The sequence below is a fragment of the Oryzias melastigma genome, linkage group LG4 (genome assembly GCF_002922805.2).
Source record: "Oryzias melastigma strain HK-1 linkage group LG4, ASM292280v2, whole genome shotgun sequence".
Classification (NCBI taxonomy): Eukaryota; Metazoa; Chordata; class Actinopteri; order Beloniformes; family Adrianichthyidae; genus Oryzias; species Oryzias melastigma.
Genome location: NC_050515.1, coordinates 13,695,711 through 13,714,997, shown reverse-complemented (window position 1 = coordinate 13,714,997; position 19,287 = coordinate 13,695,711). Strand labels below are relative to the sequence as shown.

The 19,287-nt window shown below is 38.4% G+C and overlaps 3 protein-coding genes across 5 annotated transcripts in view; 1 reads left to right on the top strand and 2 right to left on the bottom strand.

Annotated features, from left to right (window-relative positions):
- Nucleotides 1–6,323, top strand: part of rabgap1l (RAB GTPase activating protein 1-like) — an 87,820-nt gene extending 81,497 nt beyond the window's left edge. For both annotated transcript variants that reach the window (XM_024278997.2, XM_024278996.2), the window contains exons 21-26: nt 1,002–1,112; nt 1,749–1,853; nt 2,409–2,492; nt 3,422–3,493; nt 3,891–4,091; nt 4,325–6,323. In XM_024278997.2, the coding sequence (XP_024134765.1) occupies nt 1,002–1,112; nt 1,749–1,853; nt 2,409–2,492; nt 3,422–3,493; nt 3,891–4,091; nt 4,325–4,480 (729 nt within the window). In that variant the 3' untranslated portion in view covers nt 4,481–6,323. The remainder of the gene's footprint in view (nt 1–1,001; nt 1,113–1,748; nt 1,854–2,408; nt 2,493–3,421; nt 3,494–3,890; nt 4,092–4,324) is intronic.
- Nucleotides 6,324–6,913: 590 nt separating this feature from the next.
- On the bottom strand, nt 6,914–14,834 carry LOC112150597 (interferon-induced protein 44-like). The gene is made up of 8 exons (XM_024279010.2): nt 14,521–14,834; nt 11,398–11,919; nt 10,016–10,064; nt 9,265–9,460; nt 9,035–9,187; nt 8,016–8,187; nt 7,839–7,939; nt 6,914–7,761 (listed from the first exon to the last, which is right to left on the bottom strand). Exons 2-8 carry the CDS (start codon nt 11,867–11,869, stop codon nt 7,567–7,569), a joined length of 1,338 nt encoding a protein of 445 aa, XP_024134778.1. The 5' UTR covers nt 11,870–11,919; nt 14,521–14,834; the 3' UTR covers nt 6,914–7,566.
- A 930-nt stretch (nt 14,835–15,764) lies between these two features.
- Nucleotides 15,765–19,287, bottom strand: part of LOC112150595 (interferon-induced protein 44-like) — a 9,003-nt gene continuing 5,480 nt past the window's right edge. The window contains exons 2-8 of one of the 2 annotated variants that reach the window (XM_024279008.2): nt 18,732–19,239; nt 17,447–17,495; nt 17,142–17,337; nt 16,903–17,055; nt 16,647–16,818; nt 16,470–16,570; nt 15,765–16,379 (exon numbers count right to left, since the gene is read on the bottom strand). In XM_024279008.2, coding sequence (XP_024134776.1) covers nt 16,185–16,379; nt 16,470–16,570; nt 16,647–16,818; nt 16,903–17,055; nt 17,142–17,337; nt 17,447–17,495; nt 18,732–19,203 — 1,338 coding nt within the window. In that variant the 5' untranslated portion in view covers nt 19,204–19,239 and the 3' untranslated portion in view covers nt 15,765–16,184. The remainder of the gene's footprint in view (nt 16,380–16,469; nt 16,571–16,646; nt 16,819–16,902; nt 17,056–17,141; nt 17,338–17,446; nt 17,496–18,731; nt 19,240–19,287) is intronic. The other variant, XM_024279009.2, reaches the window with a different exon arrangement.

Genomic DNA, 19,287 nt, shown 5'->3' with positions numbered 1-19,287 from the left:
ATATCGGTAAGCTGTGCTTTCTTATTTTGACACTATTAGTGAATTAAGATTGTCGGATAAATAATGTGGTTACAAATTGTTAGATTAAACCAGGGCTGCTCATTCCTGGTCCTCGAGATCTACCACCCTGCCTGTTTTCTAGATCTTCAAGCCTTGCTAGCTGTTGATTAGCTCAGTCAGATGTCTCCAAATTCAGATTGAATGAACACACCTGGTCCAGGTAACCAGCAGCAAGCAGTACAGGGAGATCTGGAAAACAAGTAGGGTGGTAGATCATGAAGACCAGGAATAAGAAACCTTGGATTAAACAAATGAAAAGAAATATTTGATTTAATGTCAAGAAATAATGCAGCTCTGCAACGCCACGGAGGCAAAAGATCGCTGCTTGCAACAATTATTGCAAAATAGCTATGTCCAATCATTGCCTTGAAGAAAAGTCCAGCGAAGGAGGTTGAAGACATTAAGAGATCACTTTGAAGAGGAAGTGAGAACCATTCAAATCCCGCAGAAACACAGACTGGACAAACAAAGTAACCTAACTGGAGAAAGAAGCAGCAAACATTGTAAAGGTCCAAGCAAACCCCACCCCAAGGGGTTGTACTTAATATTTTTGTTTTATTTAATAATAATTGTTAGATGAAATACTTGTTTTTACAAGCTTGTTTGGTTTGGAAATTTAAATGACTTTGCATGTGCAATAAAGGACCATTGATGTAAAAGGGACAGTATGTCAAGGTCAGATGACCACAGACGACCCCGACAGCCATGAACGCATGGTCATCATGTGAGTCTACTTACCGGTAAATTGGTCACAAGACTCCACTAATAGATTTCAACAGGAACTTTAATATCAGCATTATGTGTTGGAGGACATCTGGCCATGGAAATCTGTGAGAGCTGAACTCCTGATCAGACTGTTGTGTTTCATAGCGTGCAAGAACATGTGTTGTGTGCAGTTGTTGTCTGAACAAATCTGAAGACACAAGCCGCTGTGTGTGCAGAGGGAGAACCGCCGGCTCCAGGAGGCCAGCATGAGGTTGGAGCAAGAGAATGACGACTTGGCCCACGAGCTGGTCACCAGTAAGATCGCCCTCCGGAATGACCTGGATCAGGTAATGCCACGCCCCCATGAGGGTTATAGCCCTCCACTCATTTAAGTTTGCTATGATGCTTTTTGATTTTCAGTAACTAAGATGATTAAACCCTTTAACACTAGAGCTCCAGTGTTTATGTTCTTTATTTTTTTAATTGTTAACACGATCAATGTAATTCCAGTAGATTCTGAAGGAGAAAAGCGGCGCATGCCGCTTTTCTCCTTCAGAATCTACTGGAATTACATTGATCGTGTTAGCGGTTGAAAACTTACAATATGTTTAAGATTTAGTATGTAAGCATCAGGTGTTAAAGGGTTAAAAAACAATCTAAAAAGGGTTATTTTCTGATTTTATTTTATTTTTTTATTTGTCATTTGCCAAATGGTTTAGATTGTGCTTTTATATACTGCTAAAATCTCACGCACAAAAGGTTTCAACTAGCATAGCATAAGTCAGTCTTTTACTCTTTTTTATTTTTTAAGTGAATTCACTTGAACACTTAAGATGTAAATGTTCAGGTTTCATCATATTTCATTTAGGCTAACATTATTGTCTAAATTCATTTAAATATAGTTTTTTTCCTACAATGAAAGGTAACAAAATGATCACGCAACTGTGTTGGTTTATGAGTTGAAGACTTGTTGTCCATCTCAGGTGGAAGACAAGGCGGATGCTTTGAATAAGGAGCTGCTGGCCACCAAAGAGCGCCTGGTGGAGACGGAGGAGGAGAAGAGACGGCAGGAGGAGGAGACGGCTCAGGTTAGCTTCTCATCTCTGGACTGTCAGACGATTGAGCTGCGATCTACCAGCTGCAACAAACTCAAACACAAATCCCTGCTGTCACACAGCGGTCCAAATAGCACTATTAGTACTAGAAGAACTGACAAAAAATATGAATATTTCCATTAGTACAGATTAAATAAATGGATAATTAAGGCTTCAAACTTTAGGATTTTTGTTTTAAATCAATTATCTTTGAGCTTTTTTGTATTTAAAAATTAATAATTTACATGACTGAAAATGTTGATATTTTAATGAAGTAATTTAACAAAATACATTTTTTAATATATATTTAGCTGGAAAATGCTAAATCTTTTGCCTGTTTTGAATTGTGGTTTCTAGTAGTCATATAAGTAGAAAAAAAAGCTGAATATCGGAGCAGATTTTTTCCTTTTAAGTTAAAATCCCATCACAGTATAAATGAATGAATAGTGAATACGTTTGACATTCGATTTATTCAGACAGATGTATTCTGCACCAACAGTCTCCTGTTTAATCAATATTTCATTTCTCTGCATCTTCTGTCTCCTGCAGCTGAAGGAAGTGTTCAGGAGGGAGCTGGAGAAAGCAGAGCAGGAAATCAAAAAGACCACCGCGATCATAGCAGAGTACAAACAGGTAATGGCAGAAAAGGCTTTTCTCTCAATCTGGTCTTCTTTCTCTTAATGTGAATCACCTCTTTTGGGTCAGGACTGAGCTTGTAACTGCACACGTGTGGCTGACACATTTACAGACTTAACAGTGGTTAATGCTGCAAAAAAATTAAAAGGAGCAGCATGTGGGTTTACATGAGCTTAAGGTTCCTGCTTTCTTGAGTAACACACTTTGCTAAATACAACAAACACTTTATACCTAGTTTTATAAACAATAGGAGATAAACCCAGACCTTCCTTCTCAAGTAGGCCAGGGTTTATGTTAGCTTTCACATTTTGGTACAAAAAGCAGATTTATTAAAAATGGATAAACAGATATAAAAACAGAATCATCAAGAAAATATTTGCTACCCAACGATTAAAAAACATAACCTGAAAAAAAAGAGAAATTATGTCATTGAGATGAAGAAAGCTCATTTTCATAGAAACCAAAAACAGTTTTCACCTTTTAGCTTTCAGTTTTCTAAAACCAAATGTTTGTTGTGTTCTGTGTCTTCGTGAACACAGTGAAAGACACATTTTCTTTCACAGGTTACCTTTTTTTGCTAACATTCTGCATCAAAAAGCTAGAATCTTTGTTTTTTTTTATTCACCAAATTATTTATGCCTCTTTTAGCAGAACAATGAAGTAATTGTCTGAAAATCACTTTTCTCAAATTCTGCAAAAGTGTATTCATCTTACTCACAAAAAGTGTGGGATTTATGGTTAATTTTTTGTTGCGATTAAAAACAAATATTACACATTTACATTATTATATTACTATCCAACTGTCCTTCTTAAGTTATGGTTAAATAAAGAAAATAAGTTGTTTTTCCTGCATCTCTGATGTTTCATTCCTGGTCTTGGTGTGAACGCGTCACTGTTTTGGAACTCAAACCTCTCCTGTGTTGCAGATCTGCTCCCAGCTGAGCACCAGGCTGGAAAAACAACAGGCCACGACAAAAGAGGAGCTAGACATCGTCAGGGTGAGGTTTACGCTCTTAATGCAGCGGTAATTAGATAACATTTGCATCCTGACGTGTTGCATCAGAGAGATCTTTTTGAGGCTCTGAGGACTTAGGAGTCTGGTTTGGTAATCTGACAGTTCATCGTCACACCCATTCAGATCCAGATTGCATAAATAATTCTGTTCAGATTTACTCTTCAGATGATCTTTCTGATTTCTATAGCACAACATTGATGCTCTAAAGATCGTTTTGGAGGAGAAATATTCAGAGGAGAATTTTAAGAGGTTTTAGCTGAAAAAATGTTATAATAAATGAACAGTTTACTGTAATTTGTCTACAATTCACTAGCAAACCTTTGTTCTCTCCGCTGACCCACTTGCCTGGGCTGAACACCTGTGTTGGTATCACCACACAGAATAAAGTCATGGGCTGCGAACGCTGCAAGGACCTGTTCAGCACCGTCGGCTCACTCCAGGTTTCCGCGCCCGGCGGAGACCGGACATCCAACGAGCCGCACGACGAGGAGAAGGACGGGCTTCAGGAGCAGCTGAGGCACCTGGAGCTGGAGCTGGCGCAGACCAAACTGCAGCTGGTGGAGGCCAAGTGCCGAATCCAGGTCAGGAGAACCACGAAGAGACTCTCACTAATAACCAGAACGGTTACGGAGCTGCTACAAAAGGGCTTAATAGCATCCACACACATTTCAAAAGCAAGTCGGAAAATATATATATATTTTTTTTTAAAGAACACTACTTTAGTAAAACATGAAAAAATAATATTTTCGATTAAAGAAGATTTGCTGAAGTCACTTTATTATGGCTGTTCCTAAAAGCCGGATCCTTTGTGCAGGAGCTGGAGCATCAGCGTGGAGTCCTGATGACTGAAGTCCAAGCTGCCAAGAACTCGTGGTTCAGCAAGACTCTGGGCTCCTTGAAGAGTTCCACCTCTTCCTCGTCCAGCTCTGCCTCACAGACCCCGTCCTCTCCAAAGGAAGGACCTGCCTAGCTCCTCCTCCCTCCTGTTCCCCCTGCAGGATGCACAACAACAACAGCACAAGCTGAAGAAAGTAGCTAGAGAAAAAAAATGCAGTATTCCTTTTTCAGCTGGGGGGGGTGGGGGCTTCTGCAAGCCACTCCCAGCGGAGGGGAGCAGGTGGGACACTGGAACAGCCGCCTGCTCCGATAGGAAGAGTCAGGCTGAGCATCATCAGTCTGACGAGGTTCAAGCATCACTGCAGAAATCTGTCTTAAAGGTCAAGTAGCTCCACCTGCTGGAGACTCACTGTTACTGCAGCAGTTTAGCACTGAGTCTGAATTTTACCAGGTGGCTAAGCGGTATTTCATCCTAAAATGAGCTCATCACATAATTGTTTTACAGTTAAATGAATCTTCAACACAGAAATGCCCCAGCACTCAGAAAAGGAATACTGCATGCAGATTTGCCATAAGAGCTACTCAAAAGTTGTAATTCTTTATAGTAATATAACAATGTTGTCATATAAATATGTATAACTAATTATTATTTTTTTTTAAATAATTTTGTACAGTCCTTTAAAGAGTGGAGAAAAAAAAACACAGAAGGAAAAGCCCTTAAACATATTTTCTACTGTCTGAATGTTATTTGTCATCTGTAGGTGTAACATCGTAAGCATGGTGTGATCAGGATGGTCGAGTCCGAATCCTGGAGAATAACCTGCACAGAGCTTTGGTTCAGCGTCCAACCTTTAGGGTCACATCCTCCCTGTGCACCGATCTGACCTGAATTTAACATTTTTTACCCATTAGATTTAGACTCTTTTTTTTTTTCTGTTTGACATATTTGAAGGTTTTTATGACTATTTTTTAAAAGAATGTCAGTGTTCTTTTAAGGAGGGAGTTTGTTGTTTTGCAAGTTCATTTATCACTTTTAGTCTTCCATGTCAAAACATTGACAAACATTTGACGCTTTTTTCTTTTCAATGATTGCCAAACTAGACTGTGCCAACTCACCTTAAGCTTTGGGTTCGTCAGAAAGCTGAGATTTACATTTTTAATGTAATTTACCTTTATAAACAGAAAAAAAAATGTCAGATGACTCTAAAATCTTTTCACCTTTGTTTATTAGGTTGTGATTCATTACTTAATAATTTGCCAAAACATTTCCACATGCCAGCCGCCCTGCTTTTTTAATCCTCTCTGGCTGACACCGCATTCCGATTCTGGACTCGGACCGGTCACACGTGTTCTTATTGTGTGTGTTTGTGTGAATGTGACTCCAGTGGATGAAGTCTCCTCACGTTGCTGCCTTTTCTGTTCATGACTGAATCCGTTGGTCGAAGAGACAAAAGCCATCCGACTGTTGAAGCTGTTCCTCTCTCCGTACCAACCTCACAGTTCTCATGTGGTGTGATCTGATGGATCGGGACAACCGCTGAATTGTTGTGCGTTTTCAAGGCCTCTCCTCCTCACTGTTGCTCTGCGTTGTTGTCGGTCAGGTCATGAAGGTTGTAACTGTGACCAAGTTGGAGAGAGCGCCCCATCCTGTTATGTGCACTAACAATGTTGACATTTTAAACACTATTTTAAGACATGTTTGTTCTTGTGTCTTTTTTTTTTAACTCGTGCGTGTGCCTGAGAGGACGACTGCCAATTTCTAAATCGCAGCTTCTTTAAAACGTCAGAACAGGTGTGTGTTGTGTAGTGCAGGAGTTGTAGAGTAGATGTGTTACTGCTCCTCAGCTGGTCTGACTCCAACACTGTTCCCCTGTACTGTAACTGCCTGAGTTGCAATAAAAAACGTTAGTTGTTCTTGTTATTTTGCTGTTTTGACGTTTGTTATGTCTCTTTTACTGATTAAAAAATTGTAATTACTTTTGCATATTTCAGTAAATGTATAAAGTAAAAATACTTATTTGCTTGATCTTCATTCAAAATGAGGGAAAAATGTAAGGAATCTTTTTCTAACCTGGTTCTCCAGATTTAATGTCAGTGTGTTGCGTGTATGTTTTCCCAAACAAGAAGTTTCCCCAGAGCTTCAACTTTCAATACTTTAAAAGCCGTTTGGGTCCATTTCTCACTGACACCGTCCCAACAGGAGCCGTAAAGTCTTATTCATTGTTCAAGAAAATAAGACACTGATTTGTTTTAGATTATTGTTACTATTATGATAAATAGTAATATTTTTTTTTGCTAAAAAAAAACTTCAAAACTTTAAATGTTTTTTTTCAAATTTAACATGACTTCCTTTCAAAATAAAAGACATGTCACATAGGATCTTCTCAATGAAGCAAATTAGATTTTCAATTTTTAGACATAAATTTGCAAATCTAATTAACTAAATCCAGAGCTAACACTTTAAATCGTTGAATTGGTTTAAAAATAGAAAATCTGGCACTCAAAGATTCTCTCCAAGCTTCATACGCAATATCCTTCAGCTGTTTGTAAATGAGTCGAATAAAGCTTTTTTTTTCTTTTTTTTTTTAACTAGAGCCAGAATGGAGGGGCCAAAAGGCCGCATGTGGTCTCGAGGGCCTCAATTCTGCCCGTTTTCCAGTAATTCATCCTCCCGATTGACTGAACACACCAGATTTAGGTTGTCAGCATCAAACAGAACTGGAAGACGGGCAGAGCTGAGTCTCTTTAGGGCCTCGTTTAGCCTGCACTAGATCTTTGACCCCGTCCGTGGGATTCTGAGCAGTGAAAACGAAGACAGAAATGGATACATTTATTTGATAAAGCTTTAAGTTCAGGAACAGACGGTGACCTCTCTCTTGCAACATGCCACTTTATTTGTTTGTCTTTGATAACAGTCAAAAGATTATGATTAATTGTCGATTAACATTTGCAACATTCAAAGAACAGAAGGATAATCAGCTTTTAGTACAGTATTATAACTACAGTTAGACAGCCACTAGGTTTTCTACCACTGTAGTTTAGCTTTAGTCATTTTGACATTCTGGCAAATTTGAAGCAACATACTAGTTTGTAATCTCAGTTTTCAGAATTTTAGTTTATGTGGTTCAGCATGCAGTTTTTATCTGGAACCATAACTACTGATAAGTTATCTAGCACTTCTTTGGATCCTTCAACAACAAGGAGTGATCTGAGTGATGATTATTTCCCAGTTGTGAGACTGCTCAGCTGACCACTGATCTCATCAAAGAAGTTATCCACAAAGCGAAGCATCTGAATGGCCGCACTGAGCAGCAGGATGTCGGTGTTTGTGTCCAATTCCAGCTCCTCACTGTAGTTCTTCACTGGAATGATGCAGGACAAAGGTACACCGACCCGAGCGGCGGCCTCCTGCATCTGGATCACAGGGTGACAGGATTATCACAGACTGTTACAGAGAATGTACATTTTATTTTGATGACAATGATCTTTACCAGTTCTTTAATGTAGCCACTTTTGTAGACATTTCTGATGTCTTCTCTCACCAGAGCGCAGGCTTCATCTCCTTTAGTGAGCAACAACAGCTGAGGGATCCCTGAAAACCAGCAGAAATGTCACCAACAGAAAAAGACGATTATTTGATTAAATAAAACGAGCCAAACTCTACTTACCCATCAAGTTGACTGTCCTACGGATAGCTTTCAGCTTCTCCTCCATCTTTGTGGACATGATGGAGATCTTGCTGGCGTCCAGGACATAAGTCACACAGTGGATCTTGTCTTTGAGATCTGGACTCTTGCAGAAACCGTGAGCCTCTGATTGCAGAGGACCAGAGGGGTTGAACTGCATGTGTCAGAGAATTATGGAGGAACTTGGTTATTTTTTTTTAATAACTTGAGAGCTTCTTGTGTTGGGCAGATTTAACTGTCACAACAGGAGTTTATTGAGTATAAACCCCTGCTTTATTTCAGGCTAAACTTTATTTATATTGATGTTTGTTTGTTTGTTTGTTTTTTTGGTTCTTTTTTTTGTTGGACCAGACAGACAGAAAGGAAAAAAGGAGGGAAGGGGTGAGAGAAAGAAGAAGATGGCAACAAAGGGAAACATCATAAAACATCCAGGTCTAAATAGCAAACTAGAATGGGCGGGGCCTGTCAACACACACACTCTATTACACACACACTTGTTGGCCAAAATAGTCTCCACATTTAAACTAGTCATAATGTACTCAATTCAACTGTAACTGCAGCTCACACACTTCATACAAATCGATACAAATAACGCCTTTCATTCTGTCACACAAACTATTAGTGCTAAGGTGAGCTAACACCTGTACTGAGATGACAGGCCAGGCACCGATGGGACCGAGGCGGCCGGACCAGCCGCGGCCCCCACCAATGTCTCAGTGGAGAACTCAACAAGCCAGACCCCCCAGGCCCCATACCAAATGGGACCCCCGCTCCCCACGGAAAGCCACCCCCCACCAGACAGGGCCAGACTAATGTCTGAGCTTCTGAGACCCATCTTGAACATCCTCTGTCCAGGAAAATAAATTCTTTGAAGAGTTTTGAATTGGATTAGTTGTAAGTTTTGACTTGTAGTCAGTTTAAAGGTGTTTAGACAGAAAGTAGGATCTTGGTTATTATTAAACACTTCAGATGAATTTCTCACAGATTTGGATCATATGTACCTGGTAACGGTCAGGCAGATGACCTTTAAGAATATTGCTGATGTCATCTATATCAAGTCCCGCCCCCACGCCTTCCTCCAGTCCCATGGTGTCACACAGGACGAGTGGCAGAGGTTTACCTTCTCTTCCAGCCTTCACAGAGTATGTTCTGAACTGTTGAGCACAAAGTGAGGAAGGTAAAAAAAAAACTCAAATGAATGAAAAAAAGTAACTTCTCAAAAGTCACTCACCTGTGTTGTCAGACTGGTGGAGGAGCTTCCAGAAATGGCCTGACTGGTGACGTGACCTCTAAAGATGGAGTTGATGGAGTTGAAGAAGCTGGACTTTCCAACTCCAACTGGTCCAATAAGTAAAACCCGAGCCTGAGTCACTGAGCTGTTCAAAGGTTTGTAGAATTTAATGCTCTCCATCAGCTCGGTCTTTCTCCTGTGAACAGATACAATAACTGTTTTTTCTTCTTTTTGTTTTTTCTTCTTTCATAAGTACCTAAATGTTTAGTGCTCAGCCACAGCTGTGCGGATAGAATCTTTGTTATGGCTCTTTTACAGTACAGTACTTACAGGGTATTTAAGTGATACTTACATGGTTTTGTACCCACTGGATAATTACAGGGTATTTACATGATACTTTTTAATGGGACCAACTAGATACACACATAGTACTTTTGTATCTATCTCTGTATCTTTTGTAGTACTTACCACCTGTAAGAAAAATAAGTACAAAGAAAGTACCTTGAATTTACTTCTTCACGTATTGATGTTTCGTATTTTCCATGCTCCAAAAAGATATAGTAGGTAAACAGGAACTGCCTTTGAAGTACTGTGAAAACATTACTTTCTACTTAACAACTCTATGAGTGTTTCATAGTACTATTTGTAAGAAGATGCATAGATTGTGTTTTTCAAGGTATTTATGAGAGCAGAATAAGTACACAGAAAGTACAATTTTTCTGTACGTGAAGCGTTACTGAATCTTTCTTACTTTGACTCCCAGATTACAAGTCTCCATGGTTTCATCATTTCAGCAGTCTCTGTTAAATCAGAGAAACAATTCTGATCAGTTAAATGCCAAACACACTTCAAAAACACAACATCACATTACATAATAACAGCATTTCAACAATTGATTATTATAATTTCAGCAATAATTCTTATAATGTTCTGCTCTTTTTGTCACATAATAGGTGTTGTGAACCCACTCAAGTGTTACTATTTAGACATATCTTATGTTTGTGTCTAGAATATTCTGACATACACCAGTTGGAGTCAGCTTAGTACTGAGATGGAGTACTGGGTAGTCCTACTCCAACTTTCATTATGTAGTTTTTCTTCTTCATCAGTGATTGTTACAGTGTTATTACTGTTCAAAAGTTATCCCTTAACTTATTAATTTTCTTATTTCAGATTTGTAATACCTTACATGACTCCTATATTATATTTGAGTTGCTTTTTAGTGAAACCTGCAGGAGTAGAAAAAACATTCTAAAGTGACAAAATACTGCTAAAAACTGAACATGTAGATAAGTGTTGTTATGGTGTCATCATTTCTAATGATACAGTCTATTTTTGATAAAGTGGAAGCACAAATGGATCAATCTGCAGCTTTAATCTGTTTCATTCCATTAAAAAGGAAGAAACAACTATCTACTTTGAAACAAGTCTGAGAAGACTGAAGCAGAATAATAAGACTTAACCCACAACAACAGCACAGACAGGTGCAAGTTCTGGAGGTTAAAAAGAACACTTAAATTTGAAGTCCTTTTATTCATTCATTTTCTTTCTTTGTCCCTTTCAGGGTCGCGGGGGTGCCGGAGCCTATCCCGGCTACTGATGGGCGAAGGCGTGGTTCACCCTGGACAGGTCGCCAGTCTGTTGCAGGGCCTCAATCACACACACATTCACTCACACAGTCACACCTAGGGGCAATTTAGAGTCACCAATCAACCTATGAGGCATGTTTTTGGACGGTGGGAGGAAGCCAGAGTCCCCATGCAAACTCCACACAGAAAGGTCCCAAATCCCCCAGCCGGGATTTGAACCGGGGACTTCTTCTTGCTTTGAGGCAAGAGCTCTAACCACTGCACCACCATCCAGCCTATAGTCTTATCACATGTTGCATGATGATTTATCATGCATTGAGCAAAATATTACTAAAACTGTATTAGTAATACATTTCACTAACTTACAGCAAAAACTAATAACTAAAACATTGCAATAGTTACACCCCAACGCTGACATTTTCTTCTGTATTCCACATTGAAATCTACCCTGAAGAACTTCCTGCTCTGTTCTCTAACTGCTGGTTAAGAATTTAACACTAGAATTACTCTATATTTAGCTTTTTATCAGACGTGTTGTACTTACCTTCCACCTGGTAGACTTCACACTCAGTCAGGTTGAGGTCGTTGCCGTGCATCTCTGCAGCATTGAAGTTATAATACTTTCCAGGATTACTGTAAACTGTTTGTTGGTTTCCATTGACAAGAACTAAAGCTTCTCCAAAATAAGGACCACAGTTGTTGATCATTTTCACTGCATGTGGAGCACTGATGCATGGATATTTGTTGAGCTTTTCTCCACTGAAGGAGAACAGAAATGCCTGATCATCATTTACATACTGTCCAGACTGACTGAACGGTTGTCTGGTGTAGCCTCCAAACACAAAACCAGAGTTGTTGTAGCCCACAGACAGAGTGGGATACTGGTTATCACAGTGTTGGTGAAAAGCTGCTCCAGTGAAACCATGGATGCTGGCTTTGTAGAGCAACTTCAGTTTGAAATTTCCCAGCTGGGAGCAGATTGCTCTCTGCTGATTCTTGGTGAGCTTGGAGTTCATCTGGTCTGAAGATGCTGCTTGATCCTTTGATTCTTGATGAAGACTGGAACCTTAGTTTTGGGGGAAAAGAGAAACAGGAAACAGGCGTGTTACTGAATAAATTACACCACTCTGTAAATACACTTAAATGCAGGGCCGATCCTGGGCATTGAACAGGCAACATAGGCTGCCTATGCCTATAGGCTGCCATCTCCTGGAGGGGGCGCCAAATGCCAATTACTAGACATATATATACATACACACACACACATATATATATATATATATATATATATATATATGCAATGAGGAGAATATCATTTTGTGTTTCCACTCCAAGGTTCTGTTCTTGGTGTTTGTCAGATTGTTTGGATTTTTTCTGTTAAAAATTAAAAGACGTTCTGATTTTATATTATTTCTAGGAAAATACATCTCAAGATCACATATTTCCAGTCTGGCCTCTGAATATGGCTTAGAGACAAGGACTTCCACAAAACAATTTCTTACAGGTTAGTGTAAAATTGTTGCTTATTTGTTGAATTGATGTTTTTTCAGAAATGATTGTAGAGATGGAGAACCGACTTTTCATAGGTGATATTAACAAAAATTGAATAAATCCTCACTATTGAATCAAGCATTTTGACCAAAACTACTTCCAATATATTTATATTTGTGCCATACATTAAGAAATAATTCATTTACACATAATTGTTGCTCTAGTCTTCTCATATTCAGGAGTACAGGAGAAATGATTGCAGATAGTATAGCACAAAGAGAACCTCTTCCCAACTTCATGTGAGAACCATTCAGTGTGGTGATGATTCACAGCAGCTGTCTGTTGGCAAAAACATGCAGAGGATGACATTACAGGTACACATATCTGTTATTTCCAGTGAGAAATTACACTTTGTCATTTTTGAAGAAAACAAATGTTTACAGAAAGGGTGATGTCATTTTTGTGTGTTTCAACAGAGAAAGCAATGAACTACTCAGATGTAAGTCACATACTGAAACCCTGAAAAGCAAAAATTTGACTTTTAATGTTAATTTGGTCACACTTTAAGGTGGTGGAACCAAAGTAGTTAACACATTTGTTAAGGTTGTAAGCAGTTTATTAATATTGTAGACAATGGTCTCACTTTAGACGTTTCTGAATCCTACTAAGCATTTTAATAAATGTTATTAGGCTTATTGTGCTAAATGTCTTACTAACACCCTATAAACACATTAAAATGTATGTTCATGTGTATACAAAGCTTGTTCAGGAATCTTATTATAAAGTTTTACTGTTAGTTTTATTCCAAAGCTTTAATAAATTAACTGTAACATGAACATTTAAAGGTAACAACTCTTTGTAAATACAACCTTTTCACTTTATTTGATCAAAAGCATTGTGGGAAATATGTGAGGTTTGTATTAAAAAGTCACAAAGTGCTGTGACTTAATCCAGCAATACTTTGAACAAGCTGAACACTTTTTACAAACAAGTTTCTCCCAAATGACTGAGACGGTCCAAGAGGATTCATAACCGACTTGACAGCTTCTATTGCAGCTGGATCCAGAGGACACTCTGTTTTTGGTACTCTTCTCCCAAAAATCATTAAAGTTAACAACGAGGAAGGGTGTTAATGACTGGAAAACCTGCCCTGAACATACTAAGAATATGGAAATATTTTTTTTAAGTTGTCTGTATTTTAAATACTAATCATAAATAGTTATTGTTTACAAAGAATTAAATGAAATTATAGCAACATTATTCAGTTGATTATGCTGTTTCTGTTCTGGACAGTCCTCAGGGCTGGCCTTGCTTAACCCTTCAGCACTCCTGGGCCTGTTTACATTAAAAGTGGGGTCATCTGGACCCCACAAGACATTGAACTTTTTTTTTTTTTCAGTGATTGTCGATCTTTACTGGTGTCCAATGACAGACATGAAGTCTTCCACGTTTGTCATGGAAGGGCTAACACCTCAATGTAAGGGTGGGGTCATCCGGACCCCAAAAGAGAGCACGAGGGTTAAATACATTTCATGCATAGACTATTTAATATGAACTGTGATTTACTTCTGTTTCAACCACACTTCTTTGTTATTTGATAACATATATACATAAAAAGGTCTTGATTTGTGGAAAAAACTGAAACCAGTGACCAAAAATAATTTTTCACTGGTTTCCTGTACCACTTCAAGCACATTATACTTTTTTAACAGAATTTCACAACAAACAAACGTAAAATCTCACTTTTGGTTTGCTCTTTGAAAAAGTCTATTCATTTATTTTATGATTTTGAAGGACTGCTCTGATGATTTTCCACTCTATTTTTTTAATCCATTGCGTTTCTTATTTATTTGGTGTAAAAAATGTTGCTACAAAGAAGGCTGAGAGATGATGAATTGCTGTTTTCTATAACAGAAGATAAGTTTCGATTTCCTTTTACTTTGAAAAGCCACACCTCATAGCGGTTTCTCCTCTTACGTCCCATAGGAACGCAGAAATGTATTAAGTACTAAAATTTAAATCCTTTCTGAGCAATTATTTGACAGACGAATGACAGACGAGTTTATATCCCCTCTAAAGAGGAAAAAAAACATTTTAAAAAGTAAAAAAAAAAGGAAAATGAGAATTATAAAACAATATTTAAATCTGAATTATTACTGAAAAAGTCGAGTCTTACCGTTTTCCTTTGAGGAAATATGCGATGAGATGAAGGGAAGACTGAAGTGAAGTGAGGCCACTCTGCACTGTTTGCCGTCTTTGGCTATTAAGCATCGATACAGGCCATATTACTGGAATGGTTTTTGCCTATATGCTGCAGTACACAGTGACGTGCACGCGCAGGCGCCATTCCTATACATCACGATAACAGAACGCGGCTGTTCCAGTTTAGGACATTTTCACAAAACATGCCACGAATTAAAGCTTAGGAAAATATTAATCTTGTGCTATATTTAAATATTTACTATCTCTGAAGATTAACCTGTGAGTAGTGGAAGAACTACAGCTTCCAGTTTTACAGGTATTGCTGTCAAATTAAAAGCTTCTAAAAATCAGATTTTTTTCTTAAATGCCAGAATCTATGTAAATGCTCAAGCACATAATGGAGAGGGATTGTTAAAGTTCAATAGCATAAATGGCTGATAAACTTAATGCAACAAAGCCCTTTTCCTATTAGAGACCTTAAAATGCTGTAAATAAATAAATAAATCCCTCTACCCATACAAATAAAATTAGGTAAGACACCTTGTAAAATAATAAAATATATCATTATAAGTACAACTTTTATTATCTTTCATTATGTTTGCATTACATGCAAATATATCTCAATTAGAAAAAAAATAACTCACATATAGAAGTTTTCATAGCTCCAGATGACCCTACTATTAATGTAAATATGCCTTGGATAGCACACGGGTTAATAGCATGAAGGCCTCTGCATCTTTGAGATGGAACACTTGCCAGAAGATATCTTCTATGGTCTCATAAGATATTTCTTTGCCAACTTATAAAATAAATAAACACTCAAATTTAAAAGAGAAACTATGGCACAACTTCATACAATGCTACAAGAATAAGTACAGAAAACTTTATTTCCCCATTTTTGGCCCAATCATTACTCTTTCGTCAGTACATTCCAGTTTATGAAAATATTGCCTCTTATGGAGTTTTATAGTTCTATGGTGAATCTGTAGAACATTTGACTTAACTTGATTAACCTTTAATTGTAAGAGTTTTTCAACCAAAGTTTGATCATCAGTGGAGGAACATCACTGCAGAAATCTGATTTGAAGCTCAATTAGCTTCACCTTGGGCACTCATTGTTGCTATAGTGGCGTAGTACTCTGAATCCAAATTTGCTAGGTGACAAAATGGCATTTGTGATGCTGCCATTGACTATATAAAAGAACTGGACGAATAAAGTTTTTGATGCATGACTTTTTTTTTTTTTTTAATTCACTCCATCCAACACCAAGCAAGGCAGTGTATATTTGCATTTTCTCCCAACCAAGAAGTCCTTCTGGAGTTTATCTTTACCTCCTTCAAGAGTAAGAACCAGTCTTTGATAGCCCTGAAGTCCACTGCTTCAGCTCTTCATCCCATAATGTCACCACCTTCACCTTCTTCCATAATGTCATGCAACCTTCACCTTCGAATTTCTACCACTGTAGTTTTCTAAGCTTTATTCATTTTGACACTGATAAATTTGAAGCAACATCATAGTTTGTAATCTTAGTATTTAGAATTATATATTTTGTGGTCCATCAAGCAGTCTTCATCCTGAAATTATATATCTTGGACTTCTTTGGATCCTTCTACAACAAGGAGTGATCTGAGTGATGATTATTTCTCAGTTGTGAGACTGCTCAGCTGATCACTGATCTCATCAAAGAAGTTATCCACAAAGCGAAGCATCTGAACAACCGCACTGAGCAGCAGGATGTCGGTGTTTGTGTCCAATTCCAGCTCCTCACTGTAGTTCTTCACTGGAATGATGCAGGACAAAGGTACACCGACCCGAGCGGCAGCCTCCTGCATCTGGATCACAGGATGACAGGATTATCACAGACTGTTACAGAAAATGTACATTTTATTTTGATGATACAGTAATTATTGAACAACCCTTACCAGATCTTTAATATAGCCACTTTTGTAGACATTTCTGATGTCTTCTCTCACCAGAGCGCAGGCTTCATCTCCTTTAGTGAGCAACAACAGCTGAGGGATCCCTGAAAACCAGCAGAAATGTCACCAACAGAAAAAGACGATTATTTGATTAAATAAAACGAGCCAAACTCTACTTACCCATCAAGTTGACTTTCCTACGGATAGCTTTCAGCTTCTCCTCCATCTTTGTGGTCATGATGGAGATCTTGCTGGCGTCCAGGACATAAGTCACACAGTGGATCTTGTCTTTGAGATCTGGACTCTTGCAGAAACCGTGAGCCTCTGATTGCAGAGGACCAGAGGGGTTGAACTGCATGTGTCAGAGAATTATGGAGGAACTTGGTTATTATTAAACACTTCAGATGAATTTCTCACAGATTTGGATCATATGTACCTGGTAACGGTCAGGCAGATGACCTTTAAGGATATTGCTGATGTCATCTATATCAAGTCCCGCCCCCACGCCTTCCTCCAGTCCCATGGTGTCACACAGGACGAGTGGCAGAGGTTTACCTTCTCTTCCAGCCTTCACAGAGTATGTTCTGAACTGTTGAGCACAAATGACTAAGTTAATAAAATCATAAATTGATTTAAAATATTCAATTTTAGTTTTACATCAGTAGAGTCACTCACTTGTGTCGTCAGGCTGGTGGAGGAGCTTCCAGAAATGGCCTGACTGGTGACATGACCTCTAAAGATGGAGTTGATGGAGTTGAAGAAGCTGGACTTTCCAGCACCAACAGGTCCAATAAGTAAAACCCGAGCCTGAGTCACTGAGCTGTTCAAAGGTTTGTAGAATTTAATGCTCTCCATCAGCTCGGTCTTTCTCCTGTGAACAGATACAATAATTGTTTTTTCTTCTTTTTGTTTTTTCTTCTTTCATAAGTACCTAAATGTTTAGTGCTCAGCCACAGCTGTGTGGATTGAATCTTTCTTACTTAGACTCCCAGATTACAGGTCTCCATGGTTTCTCCAGTTCAACAGTCTCTATTAGAGCACAGAAACAATTATGATCAATTAAATGCCAAACACACTTCAAAAACACATTACATTACATAATAACAGCATTTCAACAATTGATTCTTATAATTTCAGCAATAATTCTTCAAATGTTCTTCTCTTTTTGTCACATAATAGGTATTAGCAGTACCATTTAGACATAGGACGTATGTTTTTGTTTAGATTCAGGTAACTTTATTAGTCCCAGAGGGCAATTCATTTGCAGCATTTCCAGTGCTGTTTCACACACACAATCGCATTATTGTGTCAGACCATCATAGTTTAAAATGAGTAATCATTGGCTTCATACAACAAAACACAACAAGTCACATAAGCAATAGCCTCAGAAAACACTTTTATCTAAATTTAACAATGTTTCTGCTGAGAGGATGAAAGACTGCAAAAAACAATTGGTTTTCAAGGAAGGATTATAAAATCGATGCACTGAGGGCAACAAAACACAGTCAGGAGTCAGGGGATGCTGGGGCTGTCCCAGGATGCTCTTGGCTTTCTTCAGCACCTGTTCCTTCCACAGAGAGTGAAGGTCCCCCAGTCTAACAGAAATTATTTTAGGGCACGTTTTAACAATCCCCTGCAGTTTGTTTTTGTCCTTCAAAGATTGGCCACAAAACCAGCAAATAAACAAAAATGTTAAAATGCTCTCAATAAAGAACAATAAAAATGATTAAGAATGGTTTCATTTACATTAAGATAAATTCTATTTTGCCCTCATTTCACAATAGAATCTGTGTTCATCTTAAATCTCAGTTTATTGTCATATAGAGTGCCCAAATATTTGTAGCCTGTGACAATCTCCACCTTCCAAATCAAATCAATCTCCATGTCCTTTGTTTTAGCAACATTTAAATCAAGGTCATTGACCTCACACCAATCAACAAATTGTGATAAAGCAGGTCCATGGTTTGTCTCAGATGTGAATAAAAGAGACACGAGAACAGTGTCTAAATACTAGTTACAAATCTAACTAAACTAAACAACTAATTACTAAAATTTGACTTTGTAAATAGTTGCATCCCAACACTGTTTTTTCTACTGTATTCCCTTTTGAAATATGCCCTGAAGAACTCCCTGCTCTGTTATCTAACTGCTGGTTAAGATAAAAACAAGATGTTCAAAATGTGTCTGTCAGCAGGGAGGTCTACATTTGCTGCTGAATTACACTTAATTTAGCTTTTAAACAAAATCTAGACGTGTTGTATTTACCTTCCACCTGGTAAACTTCACACTCAGTCAGGTTGAGGTCGTTGCCGTGCATCTCTGCAGCTTTGAAGTTATAATAGTTTCCAGGACTGCTGTACACTTTTGGTTGGCTTCCAATGACAAGAACTAAAGCTTCTCCAAAATAAGGACCACTGTTGCTGATCATTTTCACAGCATATGGAGCATTGATGCATGGATATTTGTTGAGCTTTTCTCCACTGAAGGAGAACAAAAAGGCCTGATCATCATTTACATACAGTCCAGACTGACTGAACGGTTGTCTGGTGTAGCCTCCAAACACACGTCCAGAGGTGTTGTAGCCCACAGACACAGTGGGTGACTTGTTATCACAGTGTTGGTGGAAAGCTGCTCCAGTGAAACCATGGATGCTGGCTTTATAGAGCAACTTCAGTTTGACATTTCCCAGCTGAGAGCAGATTGCTCTCTGCTGGTTCTTGGTAAGGTTGGGGTTCATCTGGTCTGGAGATGCTGCTTGATTCTTGACTGGAACCTTAATTTGGGGAAGGAGAAACAGGAGAGAGTCTTACTGAATAAATTG

Excerpts from the sequence above, each read along its gene's own strand:
- LOC112150597 (XM_024279010.2), bottom strand. The coding sequence starts at position 11,869 with ATGAACTCCAAGCTCACCAAGAATCAGCAGAGAGCAATCTGCTCCCAG. Across the intron at positions 9,461-10,015 it reads CTTGTAATCTGGGAGTCAAA|GAGAAAGACCGAGCTGATGG; the intron begins GTAAGAAAGATT and ends ATCTGTTCACAG. Across the intron at positions 9,188-9,264 it reads CCACCAGTCTGACAACACAG|TTCAGAACATACTCTGTGAA; the intron begins GTGAGTGACTTT and ends TGTGCTCAACAG.